At 32.1% G+C, this 26,251-nt stretch overlaps 1 protein-coding gene and 1 pseudogene across 1 annotated transcript in view; both read right to left on the bottom strand.

Annotated features, from left to right (window-relative positions):
- SYCP1 (synaptonemal complex protein 1) overlaps positions 1-26,251 on the bottom strand; it is a 71,813-nt gene that overhangs the window by 26,358 nt on the left and 19,204 nt on the right. Inside the window, exons 12-21 of the mRNA XM_039841280.1 lie at positions 22,889-22,983; positions 22,207-22,391; positions 20,915-20,982; positions 14,949-15,010; positions 10,395-10,499; positions 9,484-9,587; positions 7,954-8,071; positions 7,092-7,162; positions 3,846-3,927; positions 1,452-1,514 (exon numbers count right to left, since the gene is read on the bottom strand). Coding sequence (XP_039697214.1) covers positions 1,452-1,514; positions 3,846-3,927; positions 7,092-7,162; positions 7,954-8,071; positions 9,484-9,587; positions 10,395-10,499; positions 14,949-15,010; positions 20,915-20,982; positions 22,207-22,391; positions 22,889-22,983 — 953 coding nt within the window. The remainder of the gene's footprint in view (positions 1-1,451; positions 1,515-3,845; positions 3,928-7,091; positions 7,163-7,953; positions 8,072-9,483; positions 9,588-10,394; positions 10,500-14,948; positions 15,011-20,914; positions 20,983-22,206; positions 22,392-22,888; positions 22,984-26,251) is intronic.
- On the bottom strand, positions 15,080-22,199 carry LOC120585073 (tubulin alpha-8 chain-like; annotated as a pseudogene).

The raw sequence follows: 26,251 nt of genomic DNA, 5'->3' as shown, positions 1-26,251 counted from the left end.
GAAATGATAACTTTAAAGTAATAATAGGTTTGGGGCTAGCACCAAAGCCAGCATTTGGCCTATGGTTATCTGCTGAATACCCTTTAAAGGTAGATAGGAGATAAAATTTAGAGCTCATTAAAGGTAGAGAATCTGACAAGACAATCCTGCATAAAGCCACAAACTCAAAGGACTACCTACTCAGTGAAAGTGTAAACAAGAGATAAATCTGTCACACAGAAGAGTACAGAAGGAAACTTGTCTTGACTGTGGAAGTGAGCAAAGTTTGAAGCATCACCAAATTATAACTTTGTCCAAGAGAGGGCACACTTAATATCTCTCTATACTTTAGACAATTAAACTTACACCCTTAAGAGTTAATGTTGATGACCATATTTTTCTCCTACTAAACTTTTCCTAAAAAACCATCTTTATAACTGGCATTACTATACATTCCCCCCCAAAAACGTATACTCTGCTGAAATGACAATGACATCAGAACTATCAATTTTAAATGTTATTTTGATTGCCCCATCTCACTCTCCCTGCTTTCTGAATAAGCTAATGAAAATTAAAGTAACATAAGTTTTCAAATTTTTTTTTTTTTTTTTTTTTTAGAAAGGACACACTTTGCCAATAGACGTTCGTGATCTCTCAGCTGGAGCAGTTTACAGGAGCTAGTGGTATCCCAACCATTAATCCTTATGACAGCCTATGTCTGATGCCCAAGCATCTCCTCATCTGCCAATCCTTTGAAATTTAAATAATCTCGGAACTTAGGATTAATTAAGATAAATATATTTGGTGGAATGCTCGAAAATTCTTGAAAAGGCTTTAAACTACCACAGTTCATTTCTAAGTAAAATAATTCTTGTGCACAGAAATGAATGGTTTTATTTATCAGAATTCTATGTAAAAAAAAAAAATAAATAATGGTGTTATTAGTGGTCAGAACTTCAGAAAGTGAACTATACTTTCCAGAGGACTATTCACTACACAGAAAGTCAAGTGTAGGACCAGTGTGTGGTGAGGTATATAGAAAGAAGTGAATTGGGCTGGGTGGTCAGGCAGTAAAAACACTTGACATAAAGAGAGCAGAAATTTTTCTGCAGCTCTTTTGAGAGATGGGAGAGATATCTAAAAATGATTTTTAAAAACATCTTACCACTCTAAAGATAGCCACAACAAATGCAGCTGCTGTAAGTATGAAATTTGAGAAAGGGAAGAGATAACTAAAGAATAGTTTACTGAAACTTTGCTCTTTGAAGTGTTGTGCAAAACTCCTAAACCCAGAGCCTCTTCAAAGAAACCTACAATTAAACCTCTCCATTATTCTTCAAAGCCTTCAAAGGAGAATTAAGACTTCTTTGTGTAAAAACTGTTAAAAGTGTAAAGGCTTGCCCTAAAGAACCTAGTCATACATATATTGCCACAAAGTCTCTATCTACAACATTTTTATAACTTGACAATACCTTGTTTTCTAATATCTTCATTTGTTTATCTTTTTTCAAAACTTCACATTCAATGCTTCGAGTCTAAAAAAATATTATTTTATACCAGGTTAAAAATTTTAACAGAATTACAATTTTCTTCTCCAAGTATCTTTAAGAAAGAGTTATAAAGCTCAGTCTTACATTTCTACAAAAATAATTATCAGTTCTCCCAGTTTATTCCAGTATCTTTTCTTTAAAAAACAATCTTTGTTAATGTTTATATATTAATGTTCTCATTCTTATCTTAGCCCAGTATCACTTTGCAATATTATATCAGCTTTCCAAATTTATCTTGAATTTTTTAAAACTGCCTTCTTTATAAATATTTATCTTTTAAATATATCTTCCACAAACATTTGTTAATCAGAACCTTGTAACGACACAATGATATAAAAAGGATAGGTATTATCTCCATTTTAGAGATGAGGAAACCGAGGCTTAGACAAAGTGTGCATGAAATAATAAATGTCTGAACTAAGGTAATAGACTGGGGGGAAAAAAGAGCGTAATGAATTTCAATGTCAGACAAATATCTGCAACTTGGATTCTTTCTAGGAAACTGTTTCAACAGGTAAACTGAAATCCAACTATGGAAAGCTTAAATATACTGGCAACTTGTCCTGCATTTCATTTTTTTCCCTTTATTTCACCACTAATACTTTCTACCTTGGTAAAATAAATTTACATTCTTAGTGAAGGATTTTTATTTTACATTAAATATCAGATTCATGTTTTTCCCCATCACGAACAACAAGATTAGTGTTTAGAAATGGCCTCCGATATAAATTTTAAAGTAGTGAATTATATACTAAGTCTTGAGAAAATTAAATTCCTTTTTTCTGTATGAATTTAATTAATAAATATGAAACTGGAAAAATAAAAAGCTTTTCGAGAGAAAAAAATATGTAATAGTCTAACGAGTGTTAGGCCATACTTACTCTTTAGTCATGTAGCTTTTCAAAGTTTTTTAAAACCCTTTAGAGGTCTGATTTCATTTGTAAAATGAGGACGAAAATGACTTCCAGTTAAACAACATATACAAAGAACCTAATATGTTCCTGGTCCATTAGGCTCATCTCATCCTTGGACTATTTCAATAGTCTTACAACTTTCCAAAGTATAAATATGACACTCCTCAGGCCAAAACTCTTCAATAACCTCAAACTCCTACAGTTTATGAGGCCTAAATGATCTACCCGCATCTCTCCCCACTCTCAACTGTCCCTACTCTCTCCACCTATCACCACTATCTTAAACTCTACCTTTCAACCAAGAAGAACTTTTTATAGTTGTTTAAATATGACAGGCTCTCTCATACTTCCAAGTCACCTCAAACTTTGAATATAATGTCTGTGTGTTTTTTTGAGTTGTGTCTGTGTGTTTAACTTAGAATACTCCTCTTCTCTGATATACTTGTGTCTATCCCTCTGCCTTTCACTAACTCTTATTAATCTAAAGTTTCAAACTAAATGTCACGTCTTCCAGGGAGCTTGTCCTAATTCAAGTTTGGATTAGATGCCCTTCTATGGTTTCCAATAGCATTTCTATAGAGGACCTATGTTTTGTCCTGGCCACCATCCTTTCCTGCAAAGATTCCTTTAGTGTAAATTCCACGGTAATCCTGCTCAGTCCACATATGGAGGCTGATCTGTCTCTAGAAGTGGACAGGAAGCTCAGGCTTGGCCAAATTACTCTATCCCCTAACCACAATGTCTGGTTCAGGAACAGGTAAGTAAACTAAACTAGACTAGAGTCCGCTCGAAGACTTGTTTTCAGAGGTTTCAAGACTATTTTTGTATAGCCTTTGAACTGATTCCACTGGCTTTCACCTCTCCTCATTTCATTCTTAAAAATTAAAAATATCACTTCACTAATAAAAAACCTTAATTGGGTCACCACTGTCTACCAGAACAAATGAAATCCAAACTCAGCAACCAGAACAGCACCTGGTACATAGTAAGTAGTCAATAATATTTATCGAATGAATGTAAAAACACAATCTAGCTTGATCTTTCTATTTTGGTACAATTATCTCCTACTGTGAATGTTATATACTATAATCATGTCATATACTTTATATTATTCCACTTTCATGACATTATGCCCTAAAAATCTTCTATTTCAACTTGTTAAAAACAAATCCATCAAAGCACATCACAAACTTATTACTCAATTTATCGGTATATTCTGTATACTAGAGCATGAGCCTCTTTATTGAGCCTAAAATGTAAATCAACATTAAATATTGAACATTTATAAAAGAAATTTAAAACTATGCCACTATATCTTCTAGATATATACCATATAAGCAAAATAACCAAACTTTGCCTATATTTTAAAAGTTAACCACCCACAACAGTCCATATAACATACATTTTCTTCACTCTTGTCCAATTTACATTTAACTTCATCTCCTTTCCGCTTTAGTTCTTCTCTCACAGATTCCAGTTCATTCCTTCAAGGAAATGGAAGAGTGACATTGTGATAAATTTTATATTTTCATTTTGTTCCCTTTCTAGATTCTAAAATAGTTATTACTTTTTGTTGGTTTATGTTTTCATTTTGTTTGGTAATTTTTCATGCATAAATACCAATATACACACTTCACTCCTATGTTTAAATTAATTTATACATTTATTTTTAAATTAATTATCTGGATCCTTTGACTCATTTTTTCATTAAAAAAAAAAAGCTCCTGAAAAGAAATATTTGTTTCTTATTTAAGTCAAGGTTTCACTTTACTGTTTTCGTAGTCATAAATAAGTCATCATTCTAAGACATTTTATACTAATAAATTAGAGACACGAATACAAGTGATTTTAATGAAAAACTACATGACTGAGATTTTGCACGAATATATCCTTATATACGTAATAGAGCATCTCTGGACGCATACAAGAGCAACAGTGATACCTCTGGGGAGGGAAACTGAATAGCAGGAAGACAAATGTCTAGTAAGATAGTTTTCTTTCCCTATGTGCTCCTTTTTCTCTTTGAATTTTGTACCATAAGCATGTATTATTACCCTTTCAAAAAAATTTAAGGGAGGTGAAGAGAAGACAAAGTGGGTGAAGGGGTCAAATATATCGTAATAGAAGGAAACTCGATTTCAAGTGGTATGCACACCACGTACACATGTCATGGTATAATGCTGTACACCTGAAATTTCTGTTATTAATCAATGTCACAATAATATTTTTTAATTTTTAACTAAAAATCTGTCTGTTGCACATAACAATGGAGCTTTGTCTCAGATATTGAAGCTATTTCTAATTGCAGTCTCTCTTGCTACTACTAATATGTTTCTGGGTCTAAACTGTATGCATGGAATGGTATTCAATTGTGCAGAATAACTGGCATTGTGAAAACTAAATCCAGGATATTTACTCTTTAACTATTAACTATTAATTGGCATAGTACTACTTTTACTAAATATATTTAAATTTAGAGTTCTATATGTCCAGAGTAAGTAGGTGTACAAAAAAAAATTATCCAAATAATTCAAATTCTCTTTCTAAAAAAAGCAGCCTTTCCCTAAAATATGTCTTCACTTTTTATGCTCAAAATGTACAGTGGCTTAATCAGAGATTCAATCTATAAGTAACAGCTACTTCTAAAGAAAATTGAGTAAAAAAGACAAAAGTCATCATTAGAAGTATAATAAAAGATGACTTTTCAAATCTGGAAAATATTAAGTTAAGTGCCAGGCACTGTGCTCAGCACTTTATTCACATTAACTTATAATCCTCAAACAAATCTATGAGGGAGGTATATTAGGTCTGCAGGAGATCTTGAATAATTTAAAATAGCAGTTAGTTTTAATGATCACATACTTTAACCAAATATAAGAAATCAAAACTCAATACTTCAGAATGTAAGTACAAACTAGAGCCCCTACATCTTTGTGAGTCATCTAAATTACTAATGGATTTTTAAAAACTTAAAATACTAAAAAATATATTATTTATAAAATAATAAACATGAAAACAATGCATATCAAAAAATAGGTCATAGATCAATAGTTATGTTAAGAAGTAAACTGATGACTGGATAAAGAAGACGTGATACATATATACAATGGAATATTACTCAGCCATAAGGAAAGATGAAGTAATGCCATTTGCAACAATGTGGATGGATCTTGAGATTATCATGCTAAGCGAAATACATCAGACAGAAAAAGTTGAGAACCATACGATTTCACTCACATGTGGGATATAAAACTGAAAGCAACAAATGAACAAGACAAACAAAAACTCACAGACACAGACCACAGTTTAGTGGATACCAGAGGGAAAGTCGGGGAGGTAAATGAGGATAAAAGGGGTCAAATATATGGTGACAGGAGATTTGACTTTGAGTGGTGAACACACGATGCAATGTACATATGACATATTATTGAATTGTACACTTGAAATCTATACAATTTTATTAACTGATGTCACCCCAATAAAAAAGTTTTTTAATTGACCTCTTAAATTATTTTTATTATTTGAAAAAGAAAAAGATAAACTAAATATCGATATATCAATTATAAAAAGAACTAAAGAAAAGTTCAATATTTGAGTTCAGGCAAGAAAAATTTCTAAGTATAAAAGCAATGAGAAAAATTTTTAAAGGAAAGACAATTAAACTTAATATAAAATCAAAAAACTTCTATATGACAAAAAATTACCCAAAGTGTAAGGTAAACAACAGGTTGGGGGACATCTGTGCTATAAATAAAACAAGATAAAGGGTTAATATTTTTTTAAGCTTAACTAAATCAGTAAGAAAACAATCGAGATTACAAAATAGAGTGGGCAACAGGTATGAGCAATTTTAGAAAGAAGACATTCTAGCAAGCAAACATGAAAAATTCTAAAGCTTATTCCAAAAAAATTAAAATTATAAATCGCAAAAAGTGTGTTATTTTTATCTATTATCAAATTACTTAATAATACACAAAACCAATTAAAAAATTTGGAACCAGTATTTTCCTGCAATATTGGTTTTACTGCATGGTTTACAATTGATATAACCTATTAGAAATCATTTCTATCAAAAGTCTTTGAAATAATCCTCTGACTCAATAAATTCTACTGCTTGAAATTTATCCTATCAAATTCAAAATAAGGAAAAGATCTGCATGTGCTAAGATATTTACTACAGTATTGCTTATGAGAGTGAAAAACTGGAAAATACAAATATCCAAAATATAAAGGATGAAAATAAATAATGTCATATCCTTTTGATTGACTCGTATGCAGTCATTAAAAATTGGTGACTGTGAAAACACTTAGAAACATGAATAATACTTAAAATAAAGTTAAACTTTTTATTTCTCGTCTAAATTTTCTGGCATATGATTGGTATACATTTTAATTAGATAAATATTAAGTATTAGAAAGTTTATCATGCTTTAAAATTAATCTCTATATCTAATCTCATTATTTCAACACTAAGTATAAAACAGACATTATTATAACTTTATTTTTAAACAGAATTACAAAGCAGTAATATAAGTCTGATTTTTTACTTTACATTATATTCAATATAAGTTTATTATAAATTAACTTTAACAAATTAATAAAAAATACTAAAATTTTTTGCCAAAAAAGGCTAACTCGTTAGTCTTGCCTTAATTGTGTTCCTGTTTCTTCCAGATTTTCTATTTGTTTCAACATTCTTTCTTCTTGCTTTTTGCTATTCTAAAGAAATAATTAATATTGTTTATGTTATTTTGTTTCAACAAATATAAAATTGAAATTAATATTTAAGACCTTTAGCAGTATAAAATTCTTTTAGTTATATATAAATTAAAAGAATAGGCCATTTAACTTGCATAGTTCTACTTTTTCAGCCTTAGTTTATTGCACTAACAATCTCTATACAGCAGCTAACCAAACAAGTCTTACTTGCTGTTTTCCAGTAATCCTTGAGACTTGTATACTTTGTTTATATTGTTGTGGAAAATTGCTTTTCCACTCATTGTTACCTACTGAACTCATAATTATTCATCTTTTAAGGCTAAAATCAATGCTATATTCTCTCTAAAGCCTTCTCTTCTACCTAGGCAGAAGTCATCCTGTAAACTCAGATAACAGTTCATCCCCAAAGCAACACATACACTATTTTGTTAAGTTATTTGAGCATTTATGTTTTTCTATTCAGTTATAAGCTCCTAAAGAGGAAGGATATTTTATTCATCATTGTATCCTCCACAGTGTCTTATATAATTTACTTAATAAATACTCGATGAATAAATACTTTATAAAAATGTTGATGCCTGAAAATAGATTAACATTACCAATGGGTAGTAGCCTCTGTATTCTTTTGCCCATCATGACCATCTAAGATCAATATGTATATTTTTCTTCTAAAACAAGCATCAGCTCTAACATCATCAGACTTTTAAAGCTGAAAGAATCTTTACAGGTCATCTATTCTAACCTCCTAATTTTACAGATAAGAAAACTCACTGGTACTTTTTTCAACTCACATTAATATCTTCTTGCCGCTTCTTGAGCTCTAAGGCCATATCACTTGTTTCTTGTGCTAGTTCTTTATTCTCCAGTGAAAGCTTGTTGCAGCTTGCAGTTAGTTCAATATTCTTAAGCCTGTTTTTAAAAAACATGTCATACCAAAATATTTACATTTGAAATTGCGTGATGTGAAATTTAAGTCAAAATAATCTTAGGGACAAGGGAGAAAGGGCTGGGAGTATAAATGAAATAAGTTTGGCCATTAGTTAATAATTCCTGAAGCTGGGTGATAAGTACATTCTAGTTCATTACATTATTGATTCTACTTTGTACATGTTTGAAATTTTTCTATAATAAGTTTTTCAAGATGTCATACATTTCCTTGCATATTCCCCACACCTCATTACCCATACTTTTCCACAAATTTTGAAGGATATGTTATTTTCCTCATATAATTTTTTTCTCTTTAGTAGACTCTTAGATACTGTCTCAAACTTCTGGTGATTTGTTTAAAGTAGTACGTGAGGCATGACTATTATTAATTAAAATATTTTAATTAAAATAAAGAAAACTAAGTTTAACCTTTATTCAAACCTTTATGAAATGACAAAATACAAATTCATTTTTTATATCGTCTTGCTCTTACAATGTCTCAAATGCTCTACACTGGAAGAGATTACTGCAGTTATTGGTTGTAACCAGGATCAATTTTAAATGAAGGAAGGGGAATATGTAGCTCTACAGAATGATTTCAGGAGCACCTATTATCTCTTCCTACTTCACAATATTGGAAATTCATCAAAAAGTACATAAAAGTTTTCATTAAAAAATGAAAGATTGAAAAAGCAAACACACCAAGGATAACATAAATTAATAAATGATCAGTCTATTCATTAAAAAGGATTTTGGTTAATAGATTAATTTTACCCAAAGCCCCTTAAAAAGTACTGTTGAAAAGGAACCACAAGCAAGGAACGGGAGCTGAAAGGAAAGAAATAAGATGCTGAGTAAACTGCTTATTTCTCATTTTTATCTAGAGTTGAGAAACCAAAAAGGAAAAATCAAGCTCACCACTAGATTATCTGAATTTACTTCTCTCTGAGTAATAACACAATAATTATTTCCTCCCACTTTCTCTAGTAATTAAACTTACTGAGTAGGTGAATCATTAGATTAAATATTCTACTTGGACAATATAAAAAATGAATTTGTATTTTGTCATTTCATCAATACAAACCTATGAAATAATTTAACAAAACAACCAAAATAATTGGTTACAACTATAAATTATTATTTTTATGAGAAACCAAATATCTCCAAGAAAATATACTCATCTAAAGCAGTTCTCAGCTTTATGATGTAATCTCTTTTTACGTCAATGACATATGTTTTCCCTAAGCAATAAACTTGATAAATTATTTTGATCTTTAAGAATAAAATACAACTTTAAGCCCATCTGAATAAATATTTAACATAATTTACTAATTTATTAACTACCAGAAAGCTTAAGAATTGACTACATAGTTTTTTTATGACAGAAAACATACTTCTCATTTTCAAGTTCAGTTTTCAGTTCTTTAACCTGTTTTGAATAGTGCTGTTCACTTGTCGCAATGGCAGTTAATTGTATTTCCAAATCATGTATTTTTTTCTGGAAAATAAACATATATAACCACAGTAAATGTCTTTACAATTTTCTCACTTAAAAAATTTAGTCATTCTATGAATTAAGTCATACATTTCGTGAAAAATTGGTAAGAATATGTTGAATTTTTTAAATTTAAGTAGATTTAATGCCATAACCATTATAATTTTAAAATAAGCAGTGACAAATGCAACATAAGTAAATTCCACTTTAAAATTCTGAAGCTCAACCAGTAAAATTATATTTACCTATTATAAAAAATGTTTATCATTTTTATGCTACTAAGTAATTCATTTCCATTAAAATGTTAGACTATTAAAAAGAAATGTATTAATAAAATTAGTATTTTAAAAACTAAGCTGTTCTTACTATAATAAAAATATGATTACAATATAATACTGTTATAGACTGAAAACATACTTTTTTCAAACAAAAAACATTCTAAAATTATAACATGAGCACTACAAAAACTATTGTAAACTAAGAACTTAATAAAGGCTCACTTTTAAATGTATCAATTAAGATATACTCAAGATATCAAGAAATGTAATTATTATAAGCCATGGCATTATGCAAATACTATTGATATCTTAAATGCTGACCTTCTCTCCCACATTATATGTAATGTGGAGGGAGGTTCTCTAGATGTGTTTTAAATCAATCATTAACATAATAAATATAGCAGGAACACATACTTTTAAAAGGAATTTTGTGAAGAAATCTTTCATAACGTTAATAGCTATGCCACAATCTATTCTGTAAATCTGTACTAACAAAATATGTGAAAGAAAAATGTATCCTTTTTAAACAAACCTCTCTGGTTTGGAGAAGACCAGTTAGTTCTTGTTCTGTTCCTTTTAATTCTTCAGCAATCTTCTCAAATTGTTTCTTTTCATCTAAAAGCTTTTGGTTTTCTGCCTATTTAAGAAAATTAACAAATCATGACACCCAAAGCACACACATATTCAAAATAATCAAACTGCCTAAATAAAGTTGTGAAGATTATGAGTTTCTCTTTGGGTAAATTATTTTTAAAAAGAGAAAACAAGTCATTATTAAATAAATTCTAAAACTAAATATGCTAACAGAGGACTTATTGGACAGAGTCCTGGAATTTTCTTATTTAAAAAGAATCATACAGGTCATTGAAATCAAACCTTAACTTAAGTATAAATCACACCAATTTATTAGCATTTATTAGTCATTCAGTATTCTATCAATTCTGTTTGTCCTATTGCACAAAAATGTGCTGCCCTATAACTTTCATGCAATGGTCATTGTTCTGCCTTCCTTAATCACATTGAAGTCTAACTCCTCTTTCACATGATAACTGATAAATATTTGAAAAGTATTATCATCATTCCCTAACTTTTTTCTTAACTATCTAAAATCTTTAATTCTTATTATCATTCTTATGATATAGTTTTAAATTACCTCATTCCAACAGGATGGGCTCACTTTGTCAATATATCAACTTCAATAAGGTACCTAGAATTGAATCCAACGTTCTAGACAACCAAGGGTCACACAGACCACAGTCCAAATCCAGCCATTGCTTATTTTTAATAAAGCTTTCTTGTAATATAGCCAATCTATTTATTTATGTATTACCTATACATGTTTTGACCAAAACAGCAAAGTTGCATGGCTGCAACAGAGACCATATGGCTCAAAAAGTGCAAAAATTTACTAAAAGGATAACAGGGAATGCTACAAACAACTCTATGCACAGAAAGTTGACAACTTCAGTGAAATGGATTAATTCCTTAAAAACCATAAACTTCAAAATCTTTAATAGTTCTATAACAATGAAAGGAATTAAATTCATAGTTAAAAATCTTGCCAAAAAGGTATTTCTCGGTCCAGATGATTTCACTGAGAATTCTACCAAACATTTAAAGGAAAAAAATATAACACTAATTCTACACAATCTCTTCTAGACAGTAGAAATGCTTCCCAACTCATTTTATAAGGCCAGAATTAGCCAATTCCAAAACCAGACAAAAACGATCATCCAAGAAAAGAAAACAACAGACCAATAACTCTCATGAACATACACACACAAAAATTCTTAACAAAATATTAACAAGACCAATTCAACAACATAGAAAACGAATAATACACCATACCAGTGGGATATATCCTGAAATGCAAGGATGGTTCAGTATTTGAAAAATCAATCAACGTAATACACCATATTAACAGTATAAAGATAAAACACAGGATCATAGCGATTGACACAGAAAAAGCATCTGACAAAATTCAACATAGATTCATAATAAAAAGTCTCAACGACTAGGAATGGAAGGGAACTTCTACAAAAAATATACAACTAACATCATACTTAATGGTAAAACAATGAATGATGTCCCTTAGAATCAAGACATCAAAGATGTACATGTTCATTACCCCTATTCAATGTCACACTGGAAGTCTCAGCCAGTGCAGTTAGATAAGAAAAAAATAAATATAACTGTCCCTATTTGCAGACACAATTGTCTATACAAAAAATTTTAAGAAATTTGAAAAATAAAACTGTTAGAATAGGTGAATTTAAATTTAGCGAGATTGCAGATACGAGGTCAATGCATAAAGTAGTCATATTCCCATCTACTAGCAATGTAAAATTGGAAAAATATTTTTAAATATTATTTTAAATACCTTTAAAAATAAATATTTAAGCATTAATATAACATAACATGTACAGGATCTGTGTGCTGAAAACTACAAAATACTACTGAGAGGATCAATCAGGCTCTATATAAATGGAGATAGACATCATGTTCATGTATTAGAAGATTCGACATAGTAATATCAATCCAATCCAACTTGATCTATAGATTTCACACAACTCCAATCAAAATTCCAGTAAGATTTTCTTATAGACAAGCTGATTCTAAACTTTACATGGAAAAGTAAAGGAACTAGAATAGTTAAAACTATTCTGAAAAATAATAATAAAACTAGAAGAATCACAATATCCAAATATAAGTCTTAATACAAAGCTACGGGAATCAAGACATTGATACACTGGTGAATGGATAGGCAAATAGATCAAAGAAAACAGAAATAGTACAGAAATAGACCCACACAAACAAGGCCAACTGATACTTTGTAAATGTGCAAAAGCAACTCAATGGAAAAAGGAGAGCCTTTTCAACAAATGGTAATATCACCCAACATCAATCCAAAGTATTTAAATCATAAATCTCTCTCAAAAACACCCACTTTTTCTCACTACTATACCACCTCCCAGCCTAAATTATATTCATTTCTCCTCTGACTACTATGATTGTCTTAACTGTTCTATCTTAATATACTGTTCGCCACACTGCAAGCCAAATGAGCTTTTCAAAATGCAAATCTGAGCAAGTCACTCCCTGCTGAAATTCTTTAGAATTTCCCATTCATCTTAGGATAAATAAGAAATTCTCTTGATGTGACTTTCAAGGCCATGAACTGCCAGGCTCCTTCTACCCAACTCTCCAGCCTCACGTTGCACTACACTCTTCTTTCACTTCATGTTGTACTCACCATGCTCCTTCCCATCAAAGCACCTTTGCCCAGAATATTTCCTCTGCTTGATAAGCTCTTCCTTTTCTTCTCTAGATATCAGTTCAATCTTTACTTTTAAAAAAAAAAAAAAGCCTCTCCTGACCTCTCTAAGTAGCTCAAATCCTTTTATTATAGGCCTCATAGTGTTGTGACCTAATCCTTTATTGCCCTTATCACCATTTTAATATTACCTTTGAATGACTGCTTGTATTTGTGTGGTTATTTCATGACTGTAACTCCATGAAAGCAGAATATGCATCCATTTGCATCCTCAGATATAACATAATAGGAACTCAACAAACGTTTGTTAAATGAGTAAATGTATTATCTTATTTAACCCTCACAACCACCCATGAGGTCTGTATTTTCCCAATTTCACTAATAAAAAACTGAAGCATCCAGAAATTAAGAAAACTGCACTAGGTCATCCAGATAAGTAAAGAGCTGAACATCAATCAGAGCATTATGATTCTAAGGACCAAGAAATTAATTATGCTCTATTGCTGTTCAAATATAACAAAACCCTAAACCAATCCTTCTCTGTATAGGAGTGAATCCTTATAGTAAAACAATGCTTTAGTATTTACTCATTGGACAATTATTTATAAAGTGCTTACAAAGTATCAGTGACTGTGTTGACATTACAGGGTAAATAGGACACAGGTTCTTAAACTTTATTGGAGCATACATTTATTCTACTATTTATTCACTGAGCACCTACTATGTGCCATCTACTGTGCTAAGTAAGGGAGAGTCTAAAGGGTAAATAAAGCATTAAATAATTATACCAAAAATAATTTCATTTGTGATAAGTGCTGTAAAAGGAAAAGTTCAGGGTGCTATAGGAACAAGCCTTACTAAGACTTAAACTAGCTAAGCATATCAAGAGAGATTTCCTAAAAAATTGATATTTAAGCAGAGACAAAGCATAAGTATCCATTATCAAATTTGAAAGCAATGTAAACATTATTATTTATAAGAGTTTGTGCAAAAGCAATTTAATGCAGAAAGGATAAGCATTTGAGAAAATTACTTATCAAGAGATGGAAGAATTAAGAGTTGTAAAATCAGGTAGAGATGTGATAGGTTAAACTCAAAATTAAATAATTATAATCATAAACAATATTGTCTTCTATAGCAAGAGTTGGCAAACTACAGCCTGCAGGACAAAATCAGCTTGCAGTCTCTTTTCATAGGCCTTTGACCTAAGAATGATTTTTATATTTTTATAAGGTTGTTAAAAATAAGAAAGAAGACATGGAAGAGAGTAGGGGCATAAAAGGGGTAGAAGCAGAGATTTAACATTCTGTATATAGCCCCCAATGCCTAAAATATTTCCAATCTAATCCTTTACAAAAAAAAAAGTTTGCCAACCTATGCTCTCTCTACACATTGTAATCAATTAAAATATAAGGAAGCCTTATCCTAACGATTTCATTAAACATGATTCTACCAGAACTCTAAAGCTAGGTACTGAATATGTATCATACACATTTATCTCAAAATTGCAGCTGTGTGGCTCAAAGGTATCAAAGACACACAAAATTTATAATCAGCTACATAACACGCATGTTTGATCTTATTTGAATGTACTGCTAACACATGTTCAAAGAGTATAAAGACACCAGAACAGTTACCAAGATGTATAAAAATTAGTACAGATAAGAATGTGGCTTACCTGAAAACCAAATGTAATTTTTTTTATATTTAGCTAAAAAAAAAACTAGCTTAAAACATCTATAGTGTGAGAGTCTAAGTCAGTGGATTTGAAAAGTAATTGCTATATATTAATAAGAGAAACTATAAACTTACCAAGATTTTTTTCAATTCTTCCAGTTCTACTTCTTTGTTATTTTTAAACTTAGTCATCTCTTCTAAAATAAGCAAAAGCACATAAATGTGTTAAAAATTGGATTAAAAGTATAGGCAAGACAAGAAATAAGAATATCTTTTGAAAGGAAAAAACTAAGAGATGGATTAATGCAACTAGAGTACCATAAAACATAGAGGAAATCCATAGAACCATATCAAAATAATAATGGATAAATCTTAATAATGTTTCTACAAAGTTCATTATACCATCAAATGAGCCCAAAGTTCATTAAAAAAAATAAGTGATCTATCTATCTAAACTATATTTGGAATGAGGTCACTCAGCATGTACATTTGCCTTAAACTCATCACTATCTAAACATCTGGCCTCTTAATCTTCACTCCAAACTTTAAAAAAGTGATCCACTTAACACAAGCTAACTCTGACCATTGTACTCTGGATCTGGACATTCCCATCTCCTCTAAGACTTTAGTTACTATATTACTCATGTCCACTGACTCTCTGTAGAAAAATTTTTAATGACCTCCATCACATCTAAACATCTATATGAATATAAAAGTATCTGATTTATCTTTCTGCCCTTTCTTACTACCGTCAAATTTTTTTTGTTTGCAAATTCCTGTTTATCTACAAGTTGCTTTCTTAACCTCATGTAAAATCAATGCCTATCTCCATGAGGTCAGTAAAACGATGACCTCAAAGATCACCAATAACCATTTTTGGTGCAATTCTTTTTTCCCCCATTTAAGACAGAATACTTTATTCAAACCCATCAGAGAAATGGACACATTGGGTCTGTAACAAAGCACTGTGTTTTAAAGCACAGGCCAGTAATTGTATATGAGAGTATACACTGCTACATACAAATTAACTAATTAGATTACAACTTTTCAATGATTAAAACAGAATAAGTTTCCCTGTAAAAGTAGCATCTTTGTGACATTTTAACTTTAATATTGCTCTCCTCCTTCCTCACCTTCTCCTTAACAGAATCCACACCAACCTTCTCAAGGGTAGCCATGTCCTCATGGACCACAGACAACTCTCTTTTCTCCATGCCCTCATCCACATACCAGTGAACAAAGGCACGCTTGGTACATGTCAGGTCAAACTTGTGGTCCAGGCAAGCCCAGGCCTCAGCAATAGCTGTGGTATTGCTCAGCACGCACACAGCTCACTGTACTATGGCCAGGTCTCCACCAGGTACCACAGTGGGAGGCTGGTAATCAAAGCCAGTGGGGCACCAGTCCACAAACTGGATGCTGTGCTGGTCTTGGTGGCAATGGCAGGATTGACATCTTTGGGAAGCAAGTCCCCATGGTACAGCAGGCAGCAAGCCATGTATTTACTGTAGCAAGGGTCACATTTCGCCATCTGGTTGGTCGGCTCAAAGCATGCACTGGTGACCTCCACTACAGAAAGCTGTTCATGGTAGGCTTTCTCAGCAGAGATGACAGGGGCACACGTGGACAGAGGGAAGTGGATGCAGGCATAGGGCACCAGGTTGGTCTGGAATTGTCAGATCAACATTCAGGGCTCCATCAGATCTCCGGGAAGCAGTGCTGAAGGATACAATTTGAGCTATCAATCTATTCAATTTAGTGTAGGTTGGGCGCTCAATATCGAGGTTTCCATGACAGATGTCATAGATGGCCTCGCTGTCAACCACGAAGGCACAGAGTGCTCCAGGGTGGTATGGGTGCTGAGGATGGAGTTGTAGGGTACAATTACAGCTGTGCGACCTGAGGGGCTGGGTAAATGGAGAACTCCAGCTTAGACTTCTTGCCATAATAGACAGAGAGACGTTCCATCAGCAGGGAGGTGAACACAGAACCAGATCCCCAACCAAAGCTGTAGAAAACCCAGAAGCCCTGAAGACCTGTTCACTGGTCAGCCAGCTCCCAAATTGGTCCAAGACAAGGCCAATGATTTCCTTGCCGATGGCAGAGTGCCCATGAGCATAGTTACTGGTAGCATCTTCCTTGCCTGTGATGAGCTGCTTGGGACAGAGGGGCGGGGTGAGCTGGCAGTAGGTGCCAGTGTGAACTCCATGAATGACCATGGGTTTCAGGTCTACAAACACTGCCCTAGGCACATGCTTGCCAGCGCCTGTCTCACCGAAGAACATGATGAAGGAGTTATCTACCCCTTACAATGGTCTTATCACTTGGCCGTCAGGCTGGATGCCATGTTCCAGTCAGTAGAGCTCTCAGCAGTCAGTGCCAATCTGGACACCAGCCTGGCCAACATGGATGGAGAGGAACTCATGCATGGTTGCTGCTTTGCAGCTGCCGAGCAGACAGGTAAGAGGAAGGAGAGAGGTTGTTGCTTCTTACAGTGCAACTCGTAGGCGGTTGATGTAAGAGAACCTTGTGGTGCAATTCTTAGTCCTCATTATTGTGGAGCCTTCTGGAATTTGATACTATTAACCACTCTACTTTTCTCCCTTTGGTTTTCCAAACCTTGTTCTATTTGGATTGTTCTAATTCTACTCACTACCAGAACTCCCCACCCACCACCAATTTTACCTGCCATACAGAAGTTACAGCAACCCTTTAAAAACATAAACCAGACCATGTCATTCCTCTACTTAAAATCATTCAACAGTTTTCCTTAGTTGTTAGAATAAAATCAAAATTCTTTCCTTGGCCCTATCCAATTTGGCCTAAACTCATTTCATTCCCTTTTACATGTGAGTTCTTACACTCAGTCACAAAGGTTTTCATTCAGTTACTTGAATTGACCAAGCTCCTTCACACTCAGAGCATTTCTATGTGCTTTTCCCTCTGACTGAAAAGCTCTCTCCAACTCACATGTTGTAACTCACTAAATCTCACTTATTTTTTAGGTCTCAGTTGAAGGCCATCCCTGATTGCCAAATCTAAATTAGGCCCTATTATTTTCTTACATCGCATCATTTTCATTTCCTTCATAGCATTTATCCCAATTTGTAATTAAATATTATTTGTAATTATTTTATGTCTCCCCAAGTAGATCTCATGAGAAAAAAGACCATGTCTGTTATGATCCTAATTATATATCCAAAACTAATTGAAGAATAAACATCTAAGTCTAAATGCACATTATATTATATAATATCAATAGATTAATAATAAGCAGCGGCAGCAACAACAGAAAATACTAAAGGGAAAATCTGTTACATAACCAGAGAGAAAGCAAACACAGGTACAAACATAGAAAGGTGATCACAGGAGCAATTTAGAGCAGTATCAGATTGAATTCAAGATAGGAGATGCATGAAGAAGCAAACTGTACCAAGTAAAGAAATTGCAAAAAAATTATTTCACCAAGATTTTGTATTAAAAGTTGGTTTTAACTAACTTGGAATGCACTACCCTCTCTCTTTAAATGAGCAATGAGAAGATAGCTGATATTTTAAAAGTTTGAACTTGAGCAATAAAATGGCTCTTAAATTTGCAACACAAAATAGTCAGATTTGTAATTTTAAAAGAACACCGTAGCATCAGTGCAAAGAAAGAACAAACGGTAGATGATATTAGAAACAAAAAGGTGGATTATCAAGCTACAGCTATTAGTTCCAGTAAAAGATGTCTGGTCCAGACCTATTGTCAAGGTATAAGAAAGGGGGTAGAGCAAGCTGTATCTGAGAAATACACAGAAAAAAAGTGATCTTAGGATGAGTCAGTCAGTGACTGAGACTGCTGAGGGAACAATGGGGGCAGATGGATGAATACTCTAACCAAGATGTAAGCCTAAGAAATACAATCAAGAAAGAATGCAAAGTATAGCAAGGAAACGAATAAGAATGAGGGCTATTGCAGTAAGAAAGAAGGTTAATGAAAGAAAGACAAAGCAAATAGAAGCCTAGTAAATACAACAAGCGTGAACTAAGAGGAAAACAAATGACGGTAACATGAAGTATGGTTTGCCGATTATCTGCCAAATACAACTTGTGTTCCATTATGTTGCTCACATGCATCCCCCCTCTGCTAGGCTAAGAGAATGTGCTTGAAACTCTAAAAACCAGGAAAGAGGAAATGAAGACCTGACTTGGTCTAGGTCTGTGGAGAGGAAGAAAAAGAGAAAGAGTCAAAGTTAGATTAGTTAAATTTTATGAGCTAGATATTAAGAGTTAGAAACAACAGCACTGAATAATCTGAATTAGAAGTGAAAGGTAAAGGGGGAAGAATAATACAGAAATCCTCCAAGATTTTTGGTTTTGAGAACTACTGTATACCATTAGCCAAAGAAAGAAAGAAATTAATGTTAAGTGCTTACATTATTGTTAATGCTACTCTCCTATACATAATGCTTTCCACACCCCATCATTCTCTAAAACCATCAGAAGCCTCTCTATTCCTTAAAGTCTACTTTTAAAATCTACCTCTTCTATTAAATAAAAATATACCTTTTCCAATTATGCAATCTACATCAATACCTTTGGCTTCCTCTTGTTATCAACATTAACATATCTCCATCAATAAGAAATCTCTGAGCATTCACCCCAAATATATAAATGTGCATAAATGCAAATATATATTTATATTTTATTTGTAAAATATAAATGTGTATTGTGATTTTATTCATTACAAAACATGTGTAGAACATGTAAATTTGTGAAATATAAATGTGTATTGTGATTTTATTCATTACAAAACATGTGTAGAACATATAAATAAATAGAAATAGAAGTCCTAATATTTATTTCCCTTCTAATAGAATTCTTGTTCCCACCCCTTCATTTTAGAAACATTGCTGTCTAATGGTTTACGGGTCCAACCTTTCTCCCACAATACAGGTTTCTCAAGAGCATGGTATTTTCTTGTTTATGTTTCCACAGCACTTAAGATAATGCTAAGAAGCACATATATAACTGCTCCACAGTGCTAGAATAATATATTAGTATGAGAAAAATCACATTATGCATTTGATTTTGAAATATGACAATAACAGCCACTTAATTTCAATATCAGACTGAATTGTTACAAATAAATATCCATTAAAGATATTTGAAGGACTAAAAGTATTCCTTAGGCTACAATATTCAATTGAACAATTCTAAAGAAAGATATATGCAGTGAGGTAGAACAATACTTTAAGCTCTGAAGGAAGATCTAAAAATTGGATTAAAAATGCATTTATGACCATTGTAACATAAAATAATTAAATTATGTATCACTGGATAGTGCAATTTTTGATGTTTAAAGGCTAGTCTAGTCTGTAGTATAAAATTAAGCATTACAAAAGGAAAAGTATAAATAGCATTTAAAAGGTCAACCAAATAACTCAGTGTGGAAATATCACATTTTAAAATATCATTATTTTAATTACACAAGTATTCAAAGCTTATAATAAAGCTTATGGAAAGTTATGGGGATATTCTAGAAAAACACCTGCCAATTCATGAATTATTTTAATTTACAAAAATAATTCACCTACATTGGAAAAAAGTTTTTACATCTTTATATTTCTCCACATTTGTAGATATGAAGATTTGTAAATATAAAGCACAGAGTTGTTAGAATTATCTAACTAAATGGTAATAAATTCACAAAATAACTATAGAACTTCTATCTCTTTTGGCCATGAGAGTTGCTGAATAGTAATAACATCTTATGATAAAATAGGATCACATGTTCCTATAAATAGCTCATAATCCAACATGACTAATCAATGAAATTTTAAAATTAAAATGTAACAGACATTTCTCACTAAGATTATTAAGACCTCTGAATCCTAAAATAAGGAAAATTGACTAGAAACATCTCTTAAGCTCCTTATACTTCTAGATATCTATGAATTGCATAATAAAAGTGAATAGTCTTTCTATCTTTGAAAAATAAAATAAATAATCACTATTGGTAAATGACAGAGGGAAAACTATATTTTATTCTGAAATGGTATTTATGTTTTTATAATTGGCCAATATTATAATGTACACATATTATTCTCTAAATCTTACCCAATTCGCTCGATTTCTTCTGAAGCTCCACGGTAAGTATTTTCAACTGATCTTCGCTTTTTTCCAATCTTGTAAAATATATTATTAGTTTACAATGTAAATATTCTTTTAGTCAGATTTTGTCTAGTAACTAAAATTGGTGCAATTTAGCAACGATATATCCTAACGTAGACTCACTCAATTATTAAACATTTTTCGAGCACCTACTCTATGCCAGATAGTGTAACATTTCAAAATAAAGTATTACTATTATAAAGACATAGGTGCATAGTAATTAAACCTCCATAAAACCTTAAAGCTTGTGGTCACAATTTATATTTTGGCTATGATGATAATCAAATTAACACGTCCTAAAACTTTGAGAGAGACTGAGTATATAACTACTGTTATATTGAATTCTGCCTTAGGAACGATATAAATATGAAAACTTGGGCAATTTGCTTAACTCCTCTGGCTTTCCGTTTCCTTGTCTATAAAACTGAGGTAATTGATACAGATGATATCTAAGGTCACTTATAATCTTAAAATTAGTAAATCAGGTGGATGGGTCAATCAAGATTAGCTGAGCTAGAAAAACTAGCTTTTCTTACTTGACCATCCACAAGCAGCAGAGAAAAAACACTGCTAGGCCAGGTCATGACTTCAGAGAAAAACTTCTGTTTCTCTTTCACCTTGTTTAATTAATCCTAATGCTAATGAGACAAAAATTAATTACCTAGACCTCATAACACAACTTTACATGAATTTTTCCTTAATAAAAAGTAGTGAAAAACAGTAAGTTTTTAACTCAAGTTTTAGACAAACTGTTATTTAGATGAAATGCAAATGAACAGTTTATTTTATATGCAGTTAATCATATTCATTAATTCATTAATTTAATAAAAATGTGAGTACCTACTTTGTACCAGGCCAGTTACTAATTTTATAAATCAGAAAGGTTACAGAACCCAGCAAAATAAATTTCACTTCCCCATTGGAAGTATTTCTATGAAGCTAAGAATAATCCACAGTTTAATTAAATATGTCATATCAGTGCATCATCACTTATCAGCCTATTTTAGCTTGACTCTATGGCAACGCCGGTATAGGAACTATCCTAGAGAATACCTGCTATCTTTTCCTAGGATACCTACCCAATACAAACGTTTAAAATGTATTCCCACTTTATACATTAAAAAAAGACTTGGTTATAGTTGTTATAGATATTACAAGTCAGTTGACAATGAATAGAAAATAGCACTGAATATTAGAAGTAAATTGTTTTTACTCAGCTAAATAAGAAATATTTTTACCTTTGATGTTCTGTTGTCAATAATTCTTTCAAGTGGCAGACAGTAGTTTTAAGTTCAGTAGCCACAAATGCATGAGCAGCTTTAGCTTTATTAAATTCTTCCATTTGAGCTTCTTTTTCTCCAGTGAGTTGATATATTTTTTTTGTTGCTATCTGTAAATCTTCCTCTAAAGCCTTTTGAGTACTCTAAAGGAAAAAGTACAAAACAAAAGCTATGATCCCAGGGTCTTAAGAAAAAAAGCTGAACTCATCCTCTTCTGTAATTTGCTGTCCCTCCCTCCGTCTCCTCTCACTCCTCTCCACGACCCAACACTGGCCAATCTGTAATGTCACTCACTACTCTTATTTCAATTCACCATTCCTCCAAAGCCAACCTATAGTTCCAATCTCTCCATGAAATCTTCCTAGCCAATCCGGCACATAGTGTTCTTTCAGTTCTTAGAACTGTAGTAATTTTTCCTGAATCACATTGTTGGTATCTAGCATGGTCTTGTATTTGTTATACTTTTGATGTGTTTTTATCCAATGTCTCTGACTACACTATAAGCATTTCGGAGACTTGGATTGTATCCTCTCTATGTGAAGCTCTGAGTCCTTTTACATAGTATTATCATTTGATAAATATTTGTTGACTGATGGAAAATGTGACACTTATCACACACTAATCAGTTTTTAAATCATACCATATTTATTTGCAAAGACATTTTAGAATCTTCTAGTTCTGATGTCAAATAATCTTTCTTCTCATTTGATTCTTTTAAGATGTCATTCTGTAATTCTGAAAGAAAAAGAGGTAGATAGGTAGTACTTAATAAAAAATACATACCAAGAAAACAAATTATTTGTAACAATTACATTTTTTTCTCCACTAGATACTCCAAAATGAGGAAGAATTACACAAAAACAGATGCACTTATATCAGTCATCATCAACTTTTACTGACTACTCAAGATTATTATCTCCCAACCACTCAAAAGTAAATAAATATCTAAGGATTTTCAGTGTACATTTTTTAATAATAGCTAAATATTGGAAACAAGCTAAATATCCAACAGGAAATAGATTATGGTAGTACATACACACAATGCGTAACATAATCACTGTAAAGATGATACTTCATTATTTATTTATTTATAAAATATCATAGAAAAGGGTGTTAAAAACAGTACTTATATAAACAGTGCATATGAAAGAATACACACAAAAATATTAAAAGTAATTTATTTCCTAATGGGGAAATTATTCATGATTTTTTCATTATTGCTATTTTGATTTTTAAATTATCTAAAATATATTTATTTAAATATTCTTTTTAAAAGTTTTCAACTCCACTCAATACCTAATGTTTACTAAATACTAAATGTCAAGTACTAATTTCTGTGCTTTATATGTGTGCATTCACTTTTTTAAATTTCTTTTTTAGGTATAGTTGGTACACAATCTTATATGTTAAATGAGCTTCGGGTGTACAATAGAGTGATTTGACACTTTTATATCCTATAATATGATTAACTCCATAATTCTAGTAATCATCTATCACTGTGTAAACTTATCACAATATTGACTACATTCCCTTTCCCTTTTCACCCATCCTCCCACCCCCACCCTTCTGATAACCATCCCTCTGCTCTGTTTCTATGAATCCATTTCTGTTTTGTTTGGGGTTTTTGTTTTGTTTTGTTTTGTTTTTGATTCCACATATAAGTGAAACCATATGGTATTTGTTTTTCTCTGCCTGGCATATTTAACTTAGCATAATATTCTCTAGATCCATCCATTTTGTTGCAAATGGCAAGATTCTTCTTTTTTATTACTGTATAATATTCCATTGTGTGTGTGTGTGTGTGTGTGTGTGTGTGTATACCACATTTTCTTTATCCATTCATCTATTGATGGGGACATTTAGGTTGCTTCCATATCTTGGCTATTATAAATAGTGCTGCAATGAACATAGGGGTGCATATATCTTTTCAATTTAGTGTTTTCATTTTTCTTTGGATAAATACCCAGAAGTGGAATTGCTAGGTCATATGGTATCTATTTTTAGTTTTTTGAGGCATCTCCATACTATTTTCCATAGGAGCTGCACCAACTCGCAGTCCCAGCAACAGTGCACAAAGGATCCCTTTTCTCCACATCTTTGCCAACACGTTATTTGTTGACATTTTGATAACAGGCATTCTGACTGGTGTGAGGTCGTAGCTCATTCTGGTTTTGATTAACACCACTAATTATTAGTGGTGTTAAGCAGCTTTTCATGTCTGTTGGCCATACGTATGTCTTCTCTGGTGAAATGTCTTTTCATACCCTCTGCCCATTTTTCAATCAGATTGTTTATTTTTTTAATATTGAGTTGTATGAGTTTCTTATATATTTTAGATATCAACACCTTATCAGATATATCATTGAGAGTATGTTTTTCCATTCAGTAGGTTGCCTTTTTGTTTAGTTGAAGGTTTCCTTCACTGAAGGTTTTTCAGTTATATGTAGTCTCATTTGCTTATTTTTGCTTTTGTTTCCTTTGCTTGAAAAAATTCAGTAGAGTAGTAGGATACGAAATTAATATACAGAAATATGTTGTGTTCCTATATGCTAATAATGAACAATCAGAAGGAGAAAGGAAGCAACAATCCTATTTTCAATTGCATAAAAAAATAATAAAGTACCTAGGAATAAACTTAACCTAGGAGGTGAAAGACTTGTACTATGAAAACTATGACACTGAAGAAAAGAAATTGAAGACAAAATGGAAAGATATACCATGCTCGTGGATTGAAAGGATTGATATTGTTAAAATGATCATACTACCCAAAGTGATCTACAGAGTCAGTGCAATTCCTTTCAAAATACCAATGTTGTTCTTCTCAGAACTAGAAAAAACAATCTTGAAATTTATATGGAACTACAAAAGATTCCAAAAAGCCAAAGCAATCTTGAGAATGAAGAACAAAGTTGGAGGTATCACATTCCCTGATCTCAAACTACACTACAAAGCTATAATAATCAAAACAGTATGGTACAGGCAAGAAAACAAACACATAGATCAACGAAACAGAATAGAGAGCCCAGAAATAAACCCTTGCTTATATGGACAAGAAATTGATGACAAAAGAGGTAAAAATATACACTCCCGTAATGACGCTCTCTTCTTTAAGTGGTGTTTGGAAAGTTGGACAGACACATGCAAAAAAAATTCAACTGGATAATTATCTTCACCATATACAAAAATAACTTCAAAATAGGTTAAAGACTTAAATGTGTGTTCACTTTCAGAAGTCATAAAAACACTAGAGGGTAAAAAGAAGTCCATGCTCTTCCCTGGGTTCAAAGTATTCTATTTCCTCTGACTAGCTATCTAGCCTTAAACATACTTAACCAGTCTGACTCTACTTTTTCCAATGGAAAATAAGAATGATGACAGTTACTCATATCTTGAGGGTTGCTGTTAGGATTAGACAAGATAATGCAAATTAAGATGTTTAACCACAATGTCTAGCATATAGTCAATAAATGTTAAATACTATTAGGATGATGATGGTATATGCTATAAACTGAACCTTAAAATTCATGGTATTTACAATATACTTCGTCAGACAAACAAATAATCAATAAGTGCTAATGGGTATTCACTAGAAGTTCTGGGAATATACATAAGGGGGCAACTAAGCCAAATAGGATCATTAAGGGTTAGAAGTAAGGGGAGACAGCCATAGAAAGGAAAAGTTCAAGGAAGGCTTCCAGAAAGTGATAACTGAGTTGAAACATTTAAAAGCCAGTAAGAATTAACATGAGTAATGGGAGTTGGGGGACAAAACTACAGACAGGTGAAAAAGCATGTACAAAGGCAAAATATGGAAGAGAACATGATGCATTCTGGGGTCTAAAGGAAATGTATTTCAATAGCATTCAAAAAAAAGTATGACGGAGGAATCGCAGCATATATGATTAAAAAGAAAATAAGGACAAAGTCATAAAGATTTATTTAACTTGCTGAAAGGTGTATGCTTCATAAGTCTTGAAAACAATAAAGTATGTTGAGCAATAAA

The sequence above is a fragment of the Pteropus medius genome, unplaced genomic scaffold (genome assembly GCF_902729225.1).
Source record: "Pteropus medius unplaced genomic scaffold, Ma_sr-lr_union100, whole genome shotgun sequence".
In the NCBI taxonomy this organism is placed as follows: Eukaryota; Metazoa; Chordata; class Mammalia; order Chiroptera; family Pteropodidae; genus Pteropus; species Pteropus medius.
Note: the sequence above shows the minus strand (reverse complement) of the source record. Positions and strands in the feature narration are given on the sequence as shown.